The sequence below is a fragment of the Podarcis bocagei genome (genome assembly GCF_964188305.1).
Source record: "Podarcis bocagei genome assembly, chromosome: 1".
Taxonomy (NCBI): Eukaryota; Metazoa; Chordata; class Lepidosauria; order Squamata; family Lacertidae; genus Podarcis; species Podarcis bocagei.
Window position 1 is genome coordinate 31,195,941 of NC_138125.1, and position 19,756 is coordinate 31,215,696.

Consider the following 19,756-nt stretch of genomic DNA (forward strand, 5'->3'; position numbering starts at 1 on the left):
CCAGACTACACGTTGTATGAATGCAAATACTAGTCATATCAGACTAGGGCTTTGCCTGGACAACAGTAATCTCCACTGTGCCAGGCTCCTGGCTCCACAGCTCCCTACAAGCCCAGATAATTTGCACATTGGAAATCCCCAAATACCACAGAGCTTTTATATTAGGTGGGTCCATTTCCAACATGATACTTCCCACCTTCACAGGTCATCTATTCATCTTTGGTTTCGATGTCATATGATGTTGAAGGTGTGTGTGACCCCTAAAATAAGGCAAACAGGAAGGTTTTATAAAATTTCTGAAAGGTGTTTATGCTTGGCTCTGGTGGATCTCCATGGCAGGGGGGAATTGTCACACAGCTGTGAAGTCACCAACTGGGCCTTTTTATATGCTACCATTGCTCGGGAGTAACACAAGAGTTGATTGCTCCCGTGAAAGACTCTCAATTGATAATGAAGATCACTATGAGACATAATGCATGAACGAGCCTTCCACCTATGTATTGTTTCCAGAAGCCCATGTCCAATGCACACCAAACACCTGCTTTTGGGAGGTGCTGGCTTTTACCCTAAATTATATGATAATGCCATCTTAAACTTTCTCGTATTGCTTTTGCACCAGCAGAGGTTACCTCTCCCTTGGGTTGCTAAAGAGAGGCAGCACTGGGAAGGTATTTCCGCATCTCACACCTGCAGGGAAACACAGCCTTTAGCCAGAATAGCCAACTGAAAGCTCCTGATTCAGGGGCAATAAGCCCCTGGATACCACACGCTGTGGGCAACTGTTGCCCTTATGCCTTGCTCTTAAGCATCCCACAGGCTTCTGGTTCGACACTGTGGGAAGCTCTGAACTAGCCGGACCTTTGGTCTGACCCAGCAGGGCTCCTCTTCTTAAGGCACGCCAGGAGGGAGCAGTGAGCACAACTTCCTTCTCCTTCCTTACCTTCTTTAGTTTTCAGGATCAGAGAACCGGGTCATCTGCAGGAGACACTCTCCGGAGGGACTCCAGGTGGGAGCGCACCTCTTTCGGATTTCCTGAGAGTTCTCTTCCCGCCCCCGCCGCTCCATAGGCGGCTTGCTTGGCTGGTGGTGCTGAAGGGACAGCTCCCCGCCGAGCTCCCGAAGCGCTTCCCCGACAGGGTTGCGGAAGGGGCGGACAGCTCCCCTAGGAAAGCCGGGGAAAGGAGGGCTCCCCACGGAGGGTGGGCTGCCGGTAGTAGCGGCTGTGCTGCTAACGGGGACTCTCCGAGCGCCTTTCCTGTTCACACCGCGGCGGCTGGAGGGGGTGGAGAGAGGGAGATCAGGCGGGGAGGGGGGGAGTAGCAGCTGGCCCGGGGGCTTCGCGGCGCACAGGGCTGGCTGGTGCTGAAGGAACAGCAGCTTCCGCTCCGCTCCAGGCTTCCAGGTAAATATAGGGACGGCGGGGAGGACCTATCCAGGCAGCGAGCAAGGGGACTTCAAGGTGAATTCCACGCTCCTTGCCAGACAGATAGCCAGACGGAGCTGACTGGGGAAGTGGAGACTCCTGGCAGGTCCCTCGCCAAGTCACCCGCCCGCAGGGCTGGAGCACAGAAAAGTTCCCAGCGGCGACCATCAGATCCGGGGAGCGGACAGAGTTCCTCGCCTCTCCGCAACGAAGGCAGCTCCTAAGTTCGCCTTCCCCATGGACAGAGGCAAGGGGCGGCCCCTGGAGAACAGGCTGGGGCGCCGGGGCGCCTTGTTAGCAATGTTCTCCCACATTTGAAGTACGTGTGTCGTACATGGATTTGTTTTGGAAGAGAAAGCCAAGCGTGGAGAGCTGGGTGAGGAAGGCGGGGTGGAGAGGGAAAGTGAAGGGGTGTGTGTGTGTGTGTGTGTGTGTGTGTGGCGAGGGGGAGGTAGACTTGTAGCAACACCTCCCTGTTTGGGTGTCGGAGCCCCCGCGTTCCTTAAGGTGGGTGGCTGCGTGGGGAGTGGATGTCGGCTTGCTTCGTTCTGCGATGCGCCTTGACGGAGCAGCGATGCCAGACAGGCTGAAAGCCACAGACAGAGTTCCTTGCTGCCGCACCGCTGGCGGCTGGTGCCCGGCAGCACTTAAGCAGCTGTTTGGAGCATTTCCTGATGATGCCCATGTCAGGGCAACAGCCGCCGCGGTAATCTGCGGATTTGTGGCTTTCCAGGCGAAATTAGAGCATCGTTTTTGATCCGTATTGCAGCGGATTAGGACCGCCACCCGGATCCTCGCCTCCCCGCTATCTAATTAATAGCGCATAATAAAATAATAACGGCGCCCTGCATGGAAGAAGAGGAACTCCTGAATTGTAGGGCGAGCCTCGGCAGGTCTGCTCAGCGCGCACACAAATCCTCCTCGGAGTTGAAGGGGACTCGCTCCCCGGCGAGGGTGTCTTTCAGCCTTCCAGAACAGGGGGCCACGAGGAGCAGAGAGAGCTGGGTGGCGGTGCAACCGGCAGACAGGCAGATAGGCAGGCGGGCAAGAGGCAGGCAACCTGAGAGAGACACTCCAGGGACTGCGGCCCCTGGCATCTCAGTGGCAATGCTGTCCGCCAGGGGCAGGGCCCTGGAGCCAGACCTGAGGCTCAGCGACGGAGAGCGAACCTTTGAGTTTGTCCTCCTGTGCACCGCTGAGCAGAGCTAGGAGGCGAGATATGTGCGGTGTGTTTGTGAGAGATTTCACTGGGGAAGGGAGCAGGTTGGGAGGGATAAAGAGCCAAGGAGACCTGTGAGGAGGTGCTTCTTTTTCTCCAGCAGCGGGGGGGAGGGGGGGAGAGAGGGGCGAATGGGGAATCCTTGTGTGCCTGGAAAAGTGCAAGTCCACAGGCTAGGCTGGTGACCACTTGCTCTCTCCTCTTGCTCCCCGTTGCAGGAATGTAATCCACAATGCTAGTCCTCAGGTTCCTCAATGTGGTCGCTCCTGCCTACTTCCTGTGCATCTCCTGTGTGACCTTCGTCCTCCAGCTCTTCCTCTTCATCCCCAGCATGTTCAAAGACCCTTCCGCCACCCCACTCTTCTGCTCCTCCGCTTTGCTGCACGGCGCCCTCTTCCTCTTCCTCTCGGCCAATGCGCTGGGCAACTACATCCTGGTGATCCAGAACACCCCCGAGGACCTGAGCAAGGGCCTGAACTGGGTCGGAGGAGTTGATGGGGTGGCCCCCGACTGGCCCGATGGGAACTGCCCCCCTGGCTCAGCCTTACCCAACACTCACTTCTGTAGACTGTGTGCCCGGGTCACCCAAAGGCATGACCACCACTGTTTCTTCACAGGGAACTGCATTGGGAGCAGGAACATGAGGAACTTCGTCATGTTCTGCCTGTATACTGCTTTGGCTTGCCTGGATTCCTTGGTGGCAGGGCTGGCTTACATTTCCACTGTGCTCTCCACCTCCTTTGCCAACCCACTGGCATTCCTCACTCTCCTGCCTCAGTCCATCAGCCAGTTCTTCTCAGGTCAGTGTCTTCTCCTCTAGCAGAAGGGGTGATCTGTGGCTCCCTTCCCTCTCCCCCTCTCCCTGCCAACCCTTCTTTATAAGACTTCGTTTCCCACAACAGCTGTCCCTCCAGCATTGCCAGGAGCCCCGGGGAGGGGGATGTCTGTGCCTATGTGGGTTTCCTATGTTTCTTCACCCATCTTTTGCTTTAATTGCTGCTTATTGGAATAGCCAGCAAATAAAAAAGCCAGGGTGCTGTGCAAAGGCCACCTTGATACACAAAGGTTGGGGCCTGCTCCAGGCTACCGTCCAATGCTGTCTATGTATAATTGATTTGCTTCCAAGAAAAGCACCCTGCAATGTCCTATGGGTGACTCAGTGTGGACCAGCCCAAGGCCATTGTCTGAAAGGTTTTGTACATGTTGGAAGGCGGTGGAAAGAGCATTTCATTCTTGTATTATGTGACCGAGGGAAGTTAGTGTAGAGGCTTGCAAGAAAGGTTCCTTTCCCAGAGCCCTATTTTCTCAGAAACTCATTGGTTATCACCTGGACTTTGGTTCCTCCTGCTCTGAACATCATGTCCATTCCTGTGAAAAGGACAGGAAATCGTTATGGAGAAAATTAATACAGTTAATAATTTAATACTTCATTTAGGCAGCAACCCTAATTAAGCCAGTTCTATTGAACCTTCAGATCAACATCACACATTAAAAACATATCCAGCTTGCATTGAAAGCAAATGACATTCCCCCAAACACCCTAAGAACTGTACTCGGTGAAGGGTATTAAGAACTGTAGCTCTGTTAGCAGTAAACCACAGTTCTTGTGATTCTCTGTGGGAAGTCCTGTGCTTTAAATGGGCATTGGATGTGCTTTAAATGTGTGGTGTGGATCTGCCCTTATTAACATGCATAGGATTGCACTGCTAAGCTGCTACTCTAAACACACTTGCTAGGTGTAAGTCCCATTGCTGAATAAGCATGCATAGGATTGCACTGTCATTGTCTCCTAGTAGAGGGAGACAAAAAGCAGAATTGATGCGAGGCACCCTGCTACATCCCACTTGCAAGTGCTCTGCTGACTGAATTTGAAATGTGATTCAGATTCTGACCTTTCTGGCCAAGATCAAACAGGCTTCATCATCATGCTGTTTTTCTTTTTCTCCACACCTCCGTTTGTGCCCAGTTTCTGGTTTTCCCTCCTTGTATTTGTCAATTCCCACCCCTACTGCTCTCGCTTCTGAAATTCAAGAACCATACAAAAGATCATTTAAATGAGAAGCACACACACTAAAGCCAGCCCAATACATTTTGCTGCCTGAGGCATAATAGTAAATGCCACCTCTCAAGTTATGCTGAACAGTACCCAAGGCCAGTCAAGTTATGCTGATTCCTGAAGCAGAAAATCTCACAAGTAACTTTTCTCTATCCTGGTAGAAAAAATACACTTTAAATAACAAGTTGCTGCCTTTCTTTGACACCCAAGATCTGCTGCCTGAGGTAGCTGCCTCACTTTGCCTAATGGTAGGGCTAGGGTCATGGGCACACACACACACAGATGGAGTCAGTTCCGAAAGTGATTTTTCCCACCCAACAGGCTTGCTGTCTGAATGCATTGTGTTTCCAGAGTTTATAGACTGAACGACTTACAAGGAAGCGTTAATATCCCTTCCTGCTGCTAACATTGTACAACCAGGGAAGGATTGGGAAAAGGTCAGGGGTGTATATATTGGCTTTGAGATTAGCCACGGGCTTGTTGGCTCTAGTCTGTTCTTTATTGTTTATAATGACTGAGGCTAAATGAACCCACTTTGTTCCTTAGATAAAAGGATAAATTTGTATGGCTGATAAGCACACAAACGCCAGTTTACTCAGATGGTAGTGTGAAGGTAGACCTTCATTGCAATATTATTTTAAGGTGGTGTCTGAGAAGAGTGGGGTTGTTGTTGTTTTTTTTAAAAATAATGTTGGATCAATTTCTTAAGCTGACAGCTTGCCAAGTTCATTCTGATGTTTGGACTCTGCCCAGCTTTTATAAACTGGAAAGGGAGAAGAAGAGGAAAGGCCACTGCAGTCAGGTGCTTTGTTGCGATTCCTTGATCCCATCGCCTATTCCCTAGCAGTCCTCCCATGAGCTAAGGCATGAGTTCCAATGTGAGCTGCAAAATGGAAGAAAGGTGGGAATATATATGTAACAAATAAAATAAAACTAAATGGTGATAAAGAGTATCTCTCTTTGTTGTAGAAGTGCTGCCCCACGATAGTCCTGTTACAGGAAGCCCCACCATGCATTCTCAATCTGAACAACCTACTTGCATGGTTTATGGGGTTGTTTTATTTTAAGGCATTGATGTATCACCACCAAGGGCTTAATAACATGAAGGGTGAATGAAGAGGGAAAAATTATGCCATGGGCTACCATCTTCCCTTTCCCCTGTGGCGCTGTGCCCCAAATAAATTTAATAATAATAATAATAATAATAATAATAATAATAATAATAATAATAATAATAATAAAAATAAAAATAAAAATAAAAATAATAAAAATAAATAATAATAATATTCTTTTTATCCCACCCATCTGACTGGGTTTCCCCGTCTTCAGATAGGAAACAGCCTGAAGTGGGAAAAGATGGAATCATTTCATGCTATATAGGTGCTTCCATCACAACATAACCTTCCTGAAATGAGCAACTATGGTCAGAGGTGTTACACCTTAGGTGGCCTGGAATGGATTTCAAAATTGGATTGGTACGCAAAATCATCATCGTGCTTCAGCATTCATTAATTCATTCAGGCAGCCTTCCCATTTCTAGACCTCCCATTCAACTGTCCTCCAGGCAGTTTACAAAAATCAATAGAATACACAAATGCAATGCAATCAATAAAACAATCTCAATACAAATGACATAAAAACTCAGAACCCAACATAAAACAGATTCAAGATAGCATAGAAATGGAGCAGCACAGAATCATTATAAACACCAGCCTAAAAAGCCAGCAAAGGGAAAACATTTGGTTCCTAGATGCTCTAAAACCCACAACTGAATTTAAATGCTATTTCTGACATGATTAGGTTACAGCAATAGTGTTGTCATCATATCACCTCATGTCCATCTGGAAGAAAATAAAGACATTCAGGTGGTGAAATGTGGGGGAGCTGAGTTAGCCTGCCTGCTTCAAAGCTTTTGCAAACTTTGCTCAGAATGAATAATCAAAACAACAACTTCAGCTGTTTTACTGTATCTGCTTGCTTCAAGAAGGAGATTAAGAAACCATATGTGTTTTTAAGCAAGTGGCTTCTGGGAGAATTTCAATTAGAAGCGGGAACAAAGAAATTGACAATTTTCCCTCTGCAAATGTTAGAAACGCGACCCCTAAAATGAAGCTTGAAGCCTTTTCTGGGAGAGAATGTCTCAGCACATCTCCTGCTACAGCCTGAGCATTGAAAGGAGATAGCACAGGCGTTCAATTAATGTCTGCCTCCAGACCCCCTTCCCACTGTTTCAAATCCATCTCACAGTAGAGAAATTACACATGTCTGGGTTTTTTTTTGCTTTCCAAAGGAGCCGGGTCTCTCTTTCACTATTTAGTGCTCATGATGCCTTCCTACAACTAATGGGACCTGACAAGGATGGAAGGATGACACTGCATTTAGAAAGCAATGTTGAACAGATCCCCTTAACGTTTCTTTCAAGTTTACAGAAGACTCTTGGAATAACCAGCTGCCACCGTCTCCTTATACTGTAACAAGCTGTCATGGGGATTCACTACAATGTGGTGGCAGAGAATCTCTTTCTTTCTCCCTTGCCGCCATATTGGAGAGTTAACTGATGAAATGGATGAGCAGCAAATTCAGGGCAGATAACAGAAAGTGATGATCGCCATTAGCTTAAGTGGCTTTTAAAGTAAAGATTAGACTATATCCTAAAAGCAGGAGTGAGGAACCTGTTGCTGGGCTACAACTCCCATCATTCTTGACCATTGGTCATGGTGGCTGGGCTGATGGGAGTTGGAGTTCAACAACATCTGGAGGACTGTAGTTTCCCCACCCTTGTCACCATGGAGAATAAGTCTATCAATGGCTACTCATCATGCATTTGTGAATGGGCAGTGAGAGTCATGTGATAACCCCAACAGGAGGTCTAAATGCTGATGTTTGGCTGAACAAACTTAGGATGGTATGCAACTAACTTATTCAGAGTTGTTGACATCCCTCTGCCTTGGGAGACAATGCAGGAGTGTGTCTTTGGGGGTGGTCAAGCTGCTGGAAGGTCACAGAGCCTGCTGTGGCTGTAGAGACTGATACTGGAGAGACATGTTTTGCTGCAGGTGGGGCAGATGAAGGTGTCCGGTTGTGCTGCTGCAGATGCTTCTTCTCTCTGCACTCCTCCTAGCAAGCCATTTCTCCTCCAGTCACTGCTATGGATACATGACCCGACTGTCTGTCTCCAGGCACTGTGGTTGTCTGCAAGGGATTTCCACATGGCAAGGCTGGTTGTTGCCAGCCTTCCTGTCACTGTTTGCAGCACTGGTCTGCCAATGGGCCTGGTGCCTGAAGCCGACTCCCCATAGAGCACTTAGAGTAGACCCACTGAAATTAATGAACAAGGTTAGGTTAGGTCCATTAATTTAAATGGCCTGTTCTCAGAAAAAGGTTAATTGGATTCCACTCTTACAGTTCTCCCCATGAGCATGGAGCCACTGCCTGTCCATGGATCCAGTTTAAGAACTTCTGAATAGCGGTCATGTTCAGAAGCAATATAGCCCTTAATATGAGATGTAGAAGAGAGTCAGCAGTGGAGAGCTATTGCCATCACACTCTGATTGCAGGGTTCCCATTGTTCACGTTGAGCTGGCTCCTGTTGGAAATAGGTTGATGGATTAGATGTTGCCCCTTTCTGGTGAGGTGGAGGAGAAGGAAGAAGAATGAGGGTATGGGATGCAATTTGCTGCGGCTTCTCTAGGGTCTCTCTGAGCCCCAGCACAGCCAGCCACATGCTTAAGTTAAGCACAGCTTAAATTCCTGGCTGCGCTACCTAGCCTGTCGTTTGTCCCTTCCTGCTTGAATTTCTCTCCCCCCACTCTGCATTTTACTGCACTTTAATAATGATTGGGGGATTATTGGCTTGTTTTTGCTCTTATTTTTATTATGCATTTTTTTGTGTGAGTTTTTTTAAATAATGTATTTTACGTTACGGCCTGCTCTGAGATCTACAGATGAAGGGTGGTATACAAATAATAATAATAATAATAATAATAATAATAATAATAATAATAATAATAATAATAATAATAGTCTGAGCCAACAAAGCACTAAAGGAGGTGGAGAAAAGGTGGGAAAAATTATTGTTGTTGTTGTTGTATTTCTTATGTCAAGCTAATGCTCTGTTTGACCCATCTAGGAACTCATAAAAATCTGGGGTTTATTTTGAAAGAACTGCTATGCCCATTGCCTTGATAAGGGGCCAATGGGACCCACTGAGTATCTTAACGAACTTAATCCATTCCGGAAGTCCGTTCTTAAACCGAATCCATTCTTAAACCGAGGTGCGCTTTCCCTAATGAGGCCTCCTGCTGCCGTTGCCCTTCCACTGTCCGGTTTCCGTTCGTAGACTGAGATAAAGTTCGCAAACCCAAACACTACTTCTGGTTTTGAGGAGTTCATAAATTGAATTGTTCATAAACAGGACTGTTCTTAAACTGAGGTACCACTGTACCTAGAACACTAGAACAAGCAAGCCATAACCCTTCTGGTCTCACCAGGAAATTAGCTTTCCTAATGAGATCAGAAGAATTGTGACTTGGCTATGCTTTGCTTAGTATGATTCTCTCTGTTGCTTGGATGAGAATAATTCTGTTCTTTCCTACTGACCGCTTGGCAATATCTCCTCCAAGCTGAGATAGTAACATTACAAATGACTTTAACAGAACCCTGAAGGAATAACTTGCTGAGGTTTGATCATTATACAAATACCTTGATAAATGTTATAGAAAATTCTTTAAACAGTGTCAAGGATTGCATAGTAGAACCCTTGGTCATGTCCGTCCATTTTATTCAATTCTCCTGATATATTTGAGCTTTGTACATGTTTTCTGAGTATCCCTGAAGCAATTTAACTACAGGTAAATGCATTCCTGTTTAACCCACTGCCTAATTATCCAGCTGTTTGGGATGCTTCTTAGGCTATTTGGAGATATGAGTTTGTTACATAGTTCTATGAGTCACTGAAGCTATTAAAACTAGCTAATAGTCTGGTCCAATTTTCTTCTCCATGGACATTATATAATATTTTAAAACAAACCATTATTTTCCTCCAATTTTCATACCATTAAAGTAAGGGGGAATAGCTAGCAGTAGCACCGTTATTGGTAACACACAATATGAAACTCATTAACTATCAATAATTTAATAATGATCATCCATGGCTTAAATCGAAAGAATAGGTTTTTATCCTATTGTAGGCATTCAATGCCAGGATGTCTGTGTTATCACCCTGCTTTGTTACATACATTTAAGCTGCTCCACTGGCCCTTCTTTACAAGATTGTTTATTTCATTGAAATCATTTAAATATATTTTAAACGGCTTACAATTTAACTTAAAGCATCAAATAAAGAATGACAGAGTATCAAAACATTACAGACAAAGGTCAAATAAAACACAATTTTAAAGCAGCAAGGAAAACAAAATATTGAACATAAATGTTCAAATAACTTGAACATGGAACATTGTAGTTAAACGCCAAGTATGGTGTTTCAGTTGGCTAAAGATCTTTTCTTAAAGTTCAGTCTGTCGCAATGTTACAATGTTCTCAGATCCTCACCGTGCAAACCTTGGAAGATAAAGAGATGTACTAGAGTAGATATACATTAGTGGATCTGTTAAAGCAGGCAGATTTATTGCAGGGGTGGGTTGTTGTTTTTAGGTTTGTAGTCCTAAGCCATTTTAAAGCAGGCATGGAGAACTTGTGGCCTTCCATATGTTGTTAGACTCCAACCCCAATCAGCATGGCCAAGGATCGGGGTTGATGGAAGTTGCAGTTCAACCACAGCCAGAGCCAGAAGTTCCTCAGTCCTGCTTTAAAGATAACAACTAGGATCTGGAATTATGACAAGGGGCCAATGCCCTTGAGGGTACAATGAGCGAAGGTTTCTCGTCTTGCACCAAGAGGCTTCCTGTCGTACTTCTGGTTTCCTGTGGCTGTGGTGAATTTGAGCAATGTGTGTAAGCACCCTAATTTAGCCCATTGAGTTCAACAGGATTAAGATGTGACTAGCTTTCTGGGGCTTCTGAATGAATTCACATGATAAATGACAAATAAAAAGATTAAACCAGCTTTTCTTTTGAGGAAGGTGAATATATTTCTTGATCAAAGTAAATATATTCAAGGGTTTTTTGGGGGGGGAGAGAGCGACACAAATTGGCACTGTCCTTATTCTATCTATTCCAGTATTATTCCAGAGAGGTATCTGTGTTAGTTTGTAGCTCAAAAAGAGAAAATAATAAAAGCTCATGGCACCTTAAAAGACTAACAGATTTCTTGTGGCATAAATGTTTGTGGAGCCAGCCCATTTCATCCTTATATGATACAGTGGTACCTCAGGTTACATATGCTTCAGGTTACAGACTTTGCTAACCCAGAAATAGTGCTTCAGGTTAAGAACTTTGCTTCAGGATGAGAACAGAAATCGTGCTCCAGCGCCGCAGCTAAAGTGGTGCTTCAGGTTAAGAACAGTTTCAGGTTAAGAACGGACCTCCAGAAGAAATTAAGTACTTAACCCGAGGTACCGCGGTATAAGGTATTAGGTACAGGGAAGGAGGGAATTGTAAACTGTGAATTCAAATGATTGTGACAGGTAAAAAGTACAGTCTGAGTTAAATCTTAGATGCATGCAGAATAAACACAGTGACTATTCATAGCCACAGTAATTGTTGACAACATAATCAACCTAGAATTGCTAAGTCAATAAACATCTCCAGCAGTGGTTTTCAGCTTGTGTGCCGTGGCACCCTGGGGTGCCTTGACTGATGGTCAGGGGTGCCGCAGGCAACATTGGCCTTTGTCCCTCTTTCTTTCCCTCCCTCCTCTGATGCGCTCTCTTGACTCTGGCTCCCAAAGGCTTGCACAACTGTTTATTGCAGCAGCCCTGGCTATAAGCTCTGCAGGTGAATGGCGCCTCTGGGAGGCACCTCTCCTTGGGGTGGGTGGGGCAGCTCAGAGACCAGGATGGCAGCAGCAGAACCACAAGGGAGGGTGTTCGAAAAAGCGTGAGGCAAGGGGTGACATAACTGGGCTCCTGAGTCCCACAGGGGTGCCACAGTAAGAAAGTAGTTGGTTAAGGGAGCTGCAGACTCAAAAAGGTTGAAAACCTCTGATCTACAACAAGACAAAAAACCATAGAGCTGGAAGGGACCCTGAGAGTCACCTAGTCCAACCCTCTGCAATGTAGGAATCTCAACACATGGTCTCCCATCCAATTTGAAACCTTACTGGATCCTGCTTAGCTTTGCAAATGTGCTAGCTGATTATTGCTGCACCACTTTCACCCCTATTCAGGTATTCCCAGACAGAATCAAAATTCTCAGTAAGTTCCAATTCAGTATTTCTGAACAGGAGCCTCCCCTTGAAATCCCTTAGTGGGAGAATCACAACTTTCAGGGCAGCAGCAGAGTGCCCCTGGAGAACTGAAAGAAGAGTTCTGTTATTAAGTGAGAAGGAAGCCTGTGTAGGCAATAAACAAAGGTCAAGAATAAGGTTGCCTGGGTTCAGTGCAAAGTGTTAGGTTTATAATGAAGCTGTTCTGGTGAGGCTGGTTAGGAATGCAGAGAATATAAGCAGATGGGAAAGATCAGTTAACTGCTGACTTCTAGAGCCAGAGCAGGCAGCAAAGGTCCATTTCTTTTGGCTAACGTCCCAATGGTTCAACATTACATGTGCCAAATGTCTCTAGATCCAATCCTGGCAGAAGCCTCTGGTCTAGCCTACATACATAGGAGGGGTCAGATTAATATATCAACCTCAAACTGTCAATGTTTGGCACATCTGACAACATGGTTGATTCCCAAAGAGAGGAATTAAGTACAAGAACATCGAAAGCCTCCTGCTTTCTTACAGCTTCATATGGGATGAAGCTCCAGCTCTCTAAGTCATATGACAACACATTTCCTATTCAAATTCTTCCTCGAAGGCTCATTTTAGTGCATTGTTTTATCTTATCTCCTGACATTTAGACTAATGACTGGGATGTTGTTTATATTCTGCAGAATTTTCCATTTTGACCCTGTCACTAAGAATTAGCCGCAATGTAAACTACTCTAAAGAAATGTTGGATTTTAACTCCCGCCCCCCTTGATACTGCAATTAAGGAGCTGCTGAAAAAAGACAACTGAAATATTTATTTAACCGTGCAATCTTATGTATGCCAATCTACTTGGAAGTTGGTCCTGCTTTGTTCAGTGAGGCTTATTCCCTAGAAAGTATGGTTCCAGCTTTAGTCCTGCATCTTCCTCCCCTTGATTCTGTTTATTTGTAAAGTAAACCTTCTACAGTACGTTTGCCACATTTCGCCTCTGCTTGCTGTACTGCGAAAGAACTGAAATCAGAAGAACCTACCTCATACTGAGGGAAACCAATGGCCTACCTGGCTCAGTTCTGTCAACACTGACTGGCAGCAGCCCTTCAGAGGTCCAGACCAGGGACATTCCCAGACCAGTATCCCAGGAGATGCTGAGGATTCTACCTGGGACCTGCAAATGCTATTGAGCTTCTTCTAGCTCTTGGCAGCTGAAAATCTGCTTCTAAGCACTAGCTACAGATTAAGCCACTAACTGCAAACAAGCCATGTTGGCCTCAGGTTTTGGAGGGGGTAGGGAGCTCTGGCAAGATGCCCTCAGGGACACCCTGCTCCTTGTCACTGTCATCATGTCTTCTGGGCCCAATGGACAGAGTGAAGCCAGTGCAGACTGCAGTTCCATCTCCTTGCTGTTGGCACTGCTTGCAGGCTTGGAGAGAGCAGTTAGCAAGAGTGATGGAAGGGTGAGAGGGGCAGCAGAAGCAGGGGGAGCTTTGGGGTGCAGCCATGAATTCTCTGCTAGGGTCTAGGCCCCGGCACATGTCACAACAAACGTCCACAGCAAACTTCCTTTGGGCACTGTGCCAACTGCCTCTAGTATAAAAGTATTATTATTAATAATATTACTTATTGAATTTATATACTGCCCTATGATATGTGTAGACAAACCATTTTCTCTGTTCCAGGGTGGACAGATAACATCACACTATGAGTGAATGTCCACATTAGAACATAAGGAAAGCCTGCTGGATGAGGCGCATGTGGTCCAGCATCCTGTTCTCACAGTGGCCAACTTGTAAACCCCAAGAGCAGAACCCAAGTTCAAAACCAATCTACCTCCCTGTAGTTTCTTGCAGTTGGTATTCAGAAGCATCACTGCCTCTGACCATGCAGTTGGAGCATAGCTGTCATGGCTAGTAGCCCTTGATACCCTCAAGGAATTTATCCAACCCCATTTCAAAGCCATCCAAGATGGTGGCCATCCCTGCCTCCTCCCATGGCAGTGAGTTCCATAGCTAAACGATGCACCGTGTGAAGATGTACTTTCTTTTATCTGTCCCAAATCTCCCAACATTTTCTCTTCCCTTCCCCTTTGGGTCTGCAGGAGCTCTGCTAAGCTCGGAGATGTTTGTCATCCTCATGCTATACCTCTGGCTGGGGATCGGACTCGCCTGCGCCGGCTTCTGCTGCCACCAAATGCTGCTGATCCTGCGAGGGCAGACGCGGTACCAGGTGCGGAAGGGGGTGGCGGCCCGAGCCCGTCCTTGGAAGAAGAACCTGGAAGAGGTCTTTGGGAAGAGGTGGCTGCTTGGACTGCTCATCCCCGTGCTCAACGTAGGAAGCGACTATCACAGGCAGAAGGAGCAGTGACGCCGCCCGGCACACAGGTGCGCATGCGCACACGTACATGCATATGCATGGGCCATAAGGGAGTTGCAGCACCTTGAGGCACTTCTCGTTCCCTCCCCACTTCTCAGCCTTGCCACCTACAGGAAGGGAGGCAACTATCAAGCTAGCTGGGCTGATTCTGTATTTTAGAAGGGGAAATTGTGGCCCGTGTTATATGTGAAGCTACAGCAGTAATCTCTGGGTTGCTAAAAGCGTTCATCAGACCCACCCTTGGGGCTCTGAATCATTTTCTCACTGTGCCCCTTCTCACAATCTTCTCCCTTCCCACCTTGCCTTTCATGCTTAACTTGCCGTAGGAGTAGCAACAACAACATCCCCCACCATCTCAAGGTAGTCTGCGTTCCTCTGAGTAGGCTGTAAGCACATCAGAGACTCCTGTGGGATTTGCCCAATCTGTTACTTGAAAGCTTCTTCTTCTTTTTTTGCAGTTTTTCAACTGACCCCAATATAGCAAGGAGCCAGTTTCACAAGAACAGCAGAGTGTGGTTGGTGAAGCACTTTAAGGTGCAAGGAATGACAACTGCTGGGGAGGCAGATGGTATATGCCTGCACACTTCAGAGATGACAAGCATTTCCCTGCCCACTTCCTAGTTGCTCCCCTCCCCTCCAACATCCAGGAACGATGGTTAACAGCCTGAGCATGTGGCTTGCCCAGGGTAGCAGGTCTGCTGGCTGATTTTTATTTTTATATTTTTTAGAGAATGAGGTTCGTTTTCAACCCACTTGCCCCGATCCCTGACACATAGAGCTGTTCAAAGCCCATCTTGCCAATAGGGTGAGGAAACAAGCGTATTTGGGTTGAGCACAACGATGGCAGCAGGGAGAGCAGGCAAGTGTACGTGAATGGAGCGACTGAATGTATGAAGACATTAAAGTTCTGGACTGTCTTATACTGAGGCAGAGCACCGGTCCACTGAGCCCATGATTGTCTGACTTACAGGGGCTCTACATCAGGAGTAGGCAACCTCAGGCCTGTGGGCCAGATGCTGCCCAATTGCCTTCTCAATCCGGCCTGTGGATGGTCCAGGAATCAGCGTTTTTTTACATGAGTAGAATGTGTCCTTTTATTTAAAATGCATCTATGGGTTATTTGTGGGGCATAGGAATTCGTTCATCCCCCCCCCCCAAAAATATAGTCCAGCCCACCACATGGTCTGAGGGACGGTGGACTGACCCGTGGCTGAAAAAGGTTGCTGACCTCTGCTCTACATGATTGTAAGAAGAAGTATTTTCTAAGCTCAATCCGTTAACTCACAAGTTGGCAACCCACAGCTTGGTGCCGACACATGGCCCTCCACCTCCTCTTTAAGAGGAAAAGACGATGAGAGGGAAGCTGTGTGCACATTACTGTGGATCCTGTGCACTCTCACTGCTGGTGTTCGAAGCTGAGTGCTCACGACCATAAGCCACAGTCCATATCATCCTGTAGTTTCTGCTGTTTAATGCCTTTCCCCTCAGACCAGCTTCCTTCCAATTTGAAAACGTAAGTCGCAGTTAATCAGAGATGCATTGTACTTCAGCCATCCGTTGCACATGCGCAGAGGACAGCACATGCGCAGAGCTTGGCTTCCTTGAATAGGAGTTTGGAAGGTTTGCAGGTGTGGGAAAACAAGCCAGGAAATGGTGTGTACAGCGATGTAAACATGTGGCTTGAAATGCAGCAGGTGGCAACGACCCCATTGTGTACATGCTCATGTAAGTTGTGTACATGCTCAGAAAATGAGGGGATGAGTGTTACTGGATGATGGACAGATGTGTGAGTGCGAATGGAGGGATGGGTGAAAGGGAGAGAGAAGCGATGCCCCCCCTCCACCTTTTGCTTTGGCCCAACCTCTCACCACCAGTATGTATCCCCCCGTCACTTTCTTCTGATGGAATGCAGCCTTTGACACCCCTGCCCCAAAGCTTACCCCCCCCATTTAATTGGAGACGGCAGGGACTGAACTTAGGACCTTCAGCACCAAAGCTGTGTGCTTTGTCACTGGGCTATGGGCTCCTGCCTTTTCAAGGGACCTTTCACATGGAGGGGTACCCTAAGACTGCATTGTTGCGTATGTGAGAGAGGGGAGTGAATGAGCAGAGGCTGGAGAAGAATGGGATGGTGTAGGTGGAGGGGCTTATTTGAAAAGTGAGTTGTGTATGAGAATTAACAGGGGTTTCTTTTCCATCATGCTTATGTTGGAATGAAGGAAGCACAGTCTATTTACTTCTATGTGTAGCCAGCCCTCCCCCATTCCATGTACAAAAGCCAACTAGAATGGTAGTGGAATTTTACTTCAACATTAGGAATGGAGGAGAAAGTTGATTCAGTATGCATTTAAAACTGGATCTCTCAAATCCACACTTTCCAAAACAATATGTGAACTGAAACACAAGCTATCCTTTGAAATTTGCACTTATCCGAATTTTGGTTCTTCAACCAATGTTTACAAAAATTCATATTTCAGGACACACATACATACAAATGAAGATATTGATGAAAATAATGTGTGCAAATGCATTATGTTGGGGGAAAGTGCTTGTCAAAATGTGTACATTAATCAAAGTTGCTTATGAAAATGTGTTGAGAGAGTTTGCACTAAAATGCTGATGATTTTGCAAATTGCTTCCAAATGTGGAGAAGTCAGTTTAAGATGGGTAAAATGAGAAACGAAGAGAGCCCAAACTGACAGTTCCCTATTCAACACTGGTGATGGAACAGAGTCACCCAGGGCGCCATGGGGCAGTAAGCTAACCCTGAGGATACACAGCACCGGCTGCCCGGGGCAGCTTCCTAACTCTGTCTAATGGCAGGGCTGGCTCTTTCAAGAAGTTGCTCCCATAAGGAAATATCTGCTACCCATTCTGGCCGACTAATGTGCAATCTGCCTGACAAAAGGAAGAGCAGGAATGGTTGGCTAGCAGCTAGAGTAGTACTCTTCCTTTTTCACCTTTGGTAACCCTATTTTGCAGCTTTTTAGTGGTGTTGCAAAAAAACAAACAAAAAAACACACAAAAAAAATTCACTGTGATCAATGAAATGTGTAAGTACACCCAGGGCAACAATGCCCGTCTTGCACCACTTTTTCTTCAAAACTCCCATCAGTCTCCAACTTAAGAGGGCATGAGATGTAATTTTGCCTGTGTCAGGGAGCAACCAAGTGAGATAGTGAACTGAATTATTGAAGGGAAGACTCTAAGTAGCAGCCCTTGAAGGCAGGCCCTCAAATTAGCACTTTGTAATAAATAATTCTTTCATGATTAATAGGGTGAAGAGTTTATACCATACATGGACGATAAGAGACATTTCAAGGAAGAAAACCATTCAATCTCATTTTTCTATTTCTATTTTTATCATCCTTCCGCAGCCAAGCTCTGTTCCATATTGTTATTCTAATCATGACTGCCTCTTGGGCCACACCAACCTGTTCTGTCTTAAAACAGCCTCCCCCAGTCTGGCACCCATAATGTTTTGGGCTACAACTCCCATCAGACACAGCCAGCCACATAGTCCAAAACACCTGGAGGGCACCAAGTTGGGGAAGGATGTCTTAGAATGATGCTTCTAGCAACATATTCATTCAACTCCATGGGGGCAATTAACTTAATTTAGGCTAAACTGCAGGGATTAATCAGATCAGTGTAGAAGCTGATATACAACTTGGACATACACCCATTGTCCCTGTACCAGAACCCTATAGTGGAAGGTGCCTTATTTTTTTTTAAAAAGGTAACAAAATCTGTCAGCCTCTTTCAGCTAAGCACATTTTATGCTGGTGCCCATATTGGATTTTGCAGACATTGAAAATCCATCACTTTTTCACAATTCAGAAATAGATATTTGTGTTCCATTTATTTTTTAATTAGGAACTTACATCTTGAAAATGGAAATCTAAGCACATGCGCTAATGCTGAAATCTGCCCACAGAACAACCCCACAAACAAAACACATTTTACCCTTTTCCATATGCAAATTACCTATTTATTTTCTACAACTTGACCTCGCCCTTTTGGTACCTGTGCTTTAAAATGATAAAATCAACAACAGAAACAATTAAAGCAGAATAAACACAGAAAATAAATGAGCACCATTTAAAACCTAGCAGGAGCTCCGGAGTTAAAATTAGCACAGACTATTTATAAGGCTAGGTGGGGGGGGGGGAGATATTCAGCTGGTGCCAAAACAACACAAAGAAGAGTACCAGGAAAGTTTGCCTGGGAAGAGTGTTCAACAAAGAGGGCACCACCATTGAGAAGGCTTTCTCCCCAGTCATCATCCAGCTCATCTCAGAGAGCAGAGGCACCCGGAAGAGTCAACATTTCCTCAACATTCAAGTTAGGACAAGTGTCATATTTGTATTAGTAACATAAGGAAACCTTAATGCTGCTCTTGAGTTGGCTGGAAGGATCACAGTTAGCAATTGGTGCTGGATCTTTTCCTTTCACAACATGGTTGGTTCCCATTTGGTGGAGAGATGTGGTCCAAGGAACTGTCCAAGTCATATTTCTCGCGTTTCCATTGACAATAAGCTTTGGCCATGTCCTTGTCACATAGCTTTGTAGTGCCAATATGCACACACAAGAAACAAATTAAATAAGCATATTCTGAAGAGGTGTTTTGACCTTGAGAACATCTCAAAAGAAGAAATTGCTAACAGGTTAGATAGATGGTAGCACACATAGAGAAGTGGCTTACTAAATAAGACATGTGCTTGCATGAAAACGCCTTTATTTACCTAGCTATCTCCTCTGCTGCATTTTCACACTTAACAATAAAATGTATTGATTTTTTTAAAAATAAAAAAGTTTGTCTCTTCCATGCTGTGATCTTTAACTTCTCTTTTGGGAAATGGGGCGGAAGGATGAGGATGCTAGATTCTTAAATAGCATAAACAAAATAATTAGTTTTATTATTACGTAAAACATTTCAAGTTAGCCTAGCAATTAGGTATCAGGTCAGTGTAAAAATAAGGCCCAAAAGGGTCATGCCAGCACCATAAAATTTTAAACCATAAAATCGTAAAATGATGTAGCTTATTGATTTTCTCTTTCTCTCTGGTTCTACAATGTGTGTCTCTTGTGTAACTACTCTTGGCTTTTCATTTTGGACTCCTTAAATCTTTAATGCTAAATCTCTTATATAAGAAACAAAGATTCATGAACTACTGCATGCTACGTTTTCAACATCAGAGAGTTCAGTCCTGGAAAGTTGAGGAACCTTAGGCTCCTCAGGTGTTTTTGGATTACAACCCCATCAGCTTCTGCCAAGTTGGCCAATGGCCAATGATGAAAACTGGAGTCCAATAGCATCTGAAGCACACCAGTTCCTCCACCCCTGCTTGCTCATAAAGATCCTCTGGAGAGGCTCTC

General features: G+C 45.5%; 1 protein-coding gene across 8 annotated transcripts; it reads left to right on the forward strand.

The window, feature by feature from the left end:
• The first annotated feature begins 962 nt into the window (after nucleotides 1-962).
• On the forward strand, nucleotides 963-19,316 carry ZDHHC22 (zDHHC palmitoyltransferase 22). 8 transcript variants are annotated; one of them, XM_081174368.1, is made up of 4 exons: nucleotides 1,014-1,799; nucleotides 2,861-3,442; nucleotides 14,103-14,385; nucleotides 14,836-19,316. In XM_081174368.1, exons 2-3 carry the CDS (start codon nucleotides 2,875-2,877, stop codon nucleotides 14,366-14,368), a joined length of 834 nt encoding a protein of 277 aa, XP_081030494.1. In that variant the 5' UTR covers nucleotides 1,014-1,799; nucleotides 2,861-2,874; the 3' UTR covers nucleotides 14,369-14,385; nucleotides 14,836-19,316. The 8 variants fall into 8 exon arrangements, with proteins under 8 accessions (XP_081030499.1, XP_081030494.1, XP_081030492.1 ...); XM_081174373.1 differs by lacking the exon at nucleotides 1,014-1,799 and adding an exon at nucleotides 963-1,006 and having other exon boundaries at nucleotides 14,103-19,314; XM_081174366.1 differs by having other exon boundaries at nucleotides 14,103-19,314.
• Nucleotides 19,317-19,756: the final 440 nt, after the last annotated feature.

Coding starts and splice junctions, on each gene's coding strand:
- ZDHHC22 (XM_081174373.1), top strand. CDS start 2,875: ATGCTAGTCCTCAGGTTCCTCAATGTGGTCGCTCCTGCCTACTTCCTG. Junction 3,443..14,102: donor CATCAGCCAGTTCTTCTCAG/GTCAGTGTCTTC, acceptor TTGGGTCTGCAG/GAGCTCTGCTAAGCTCGGAG.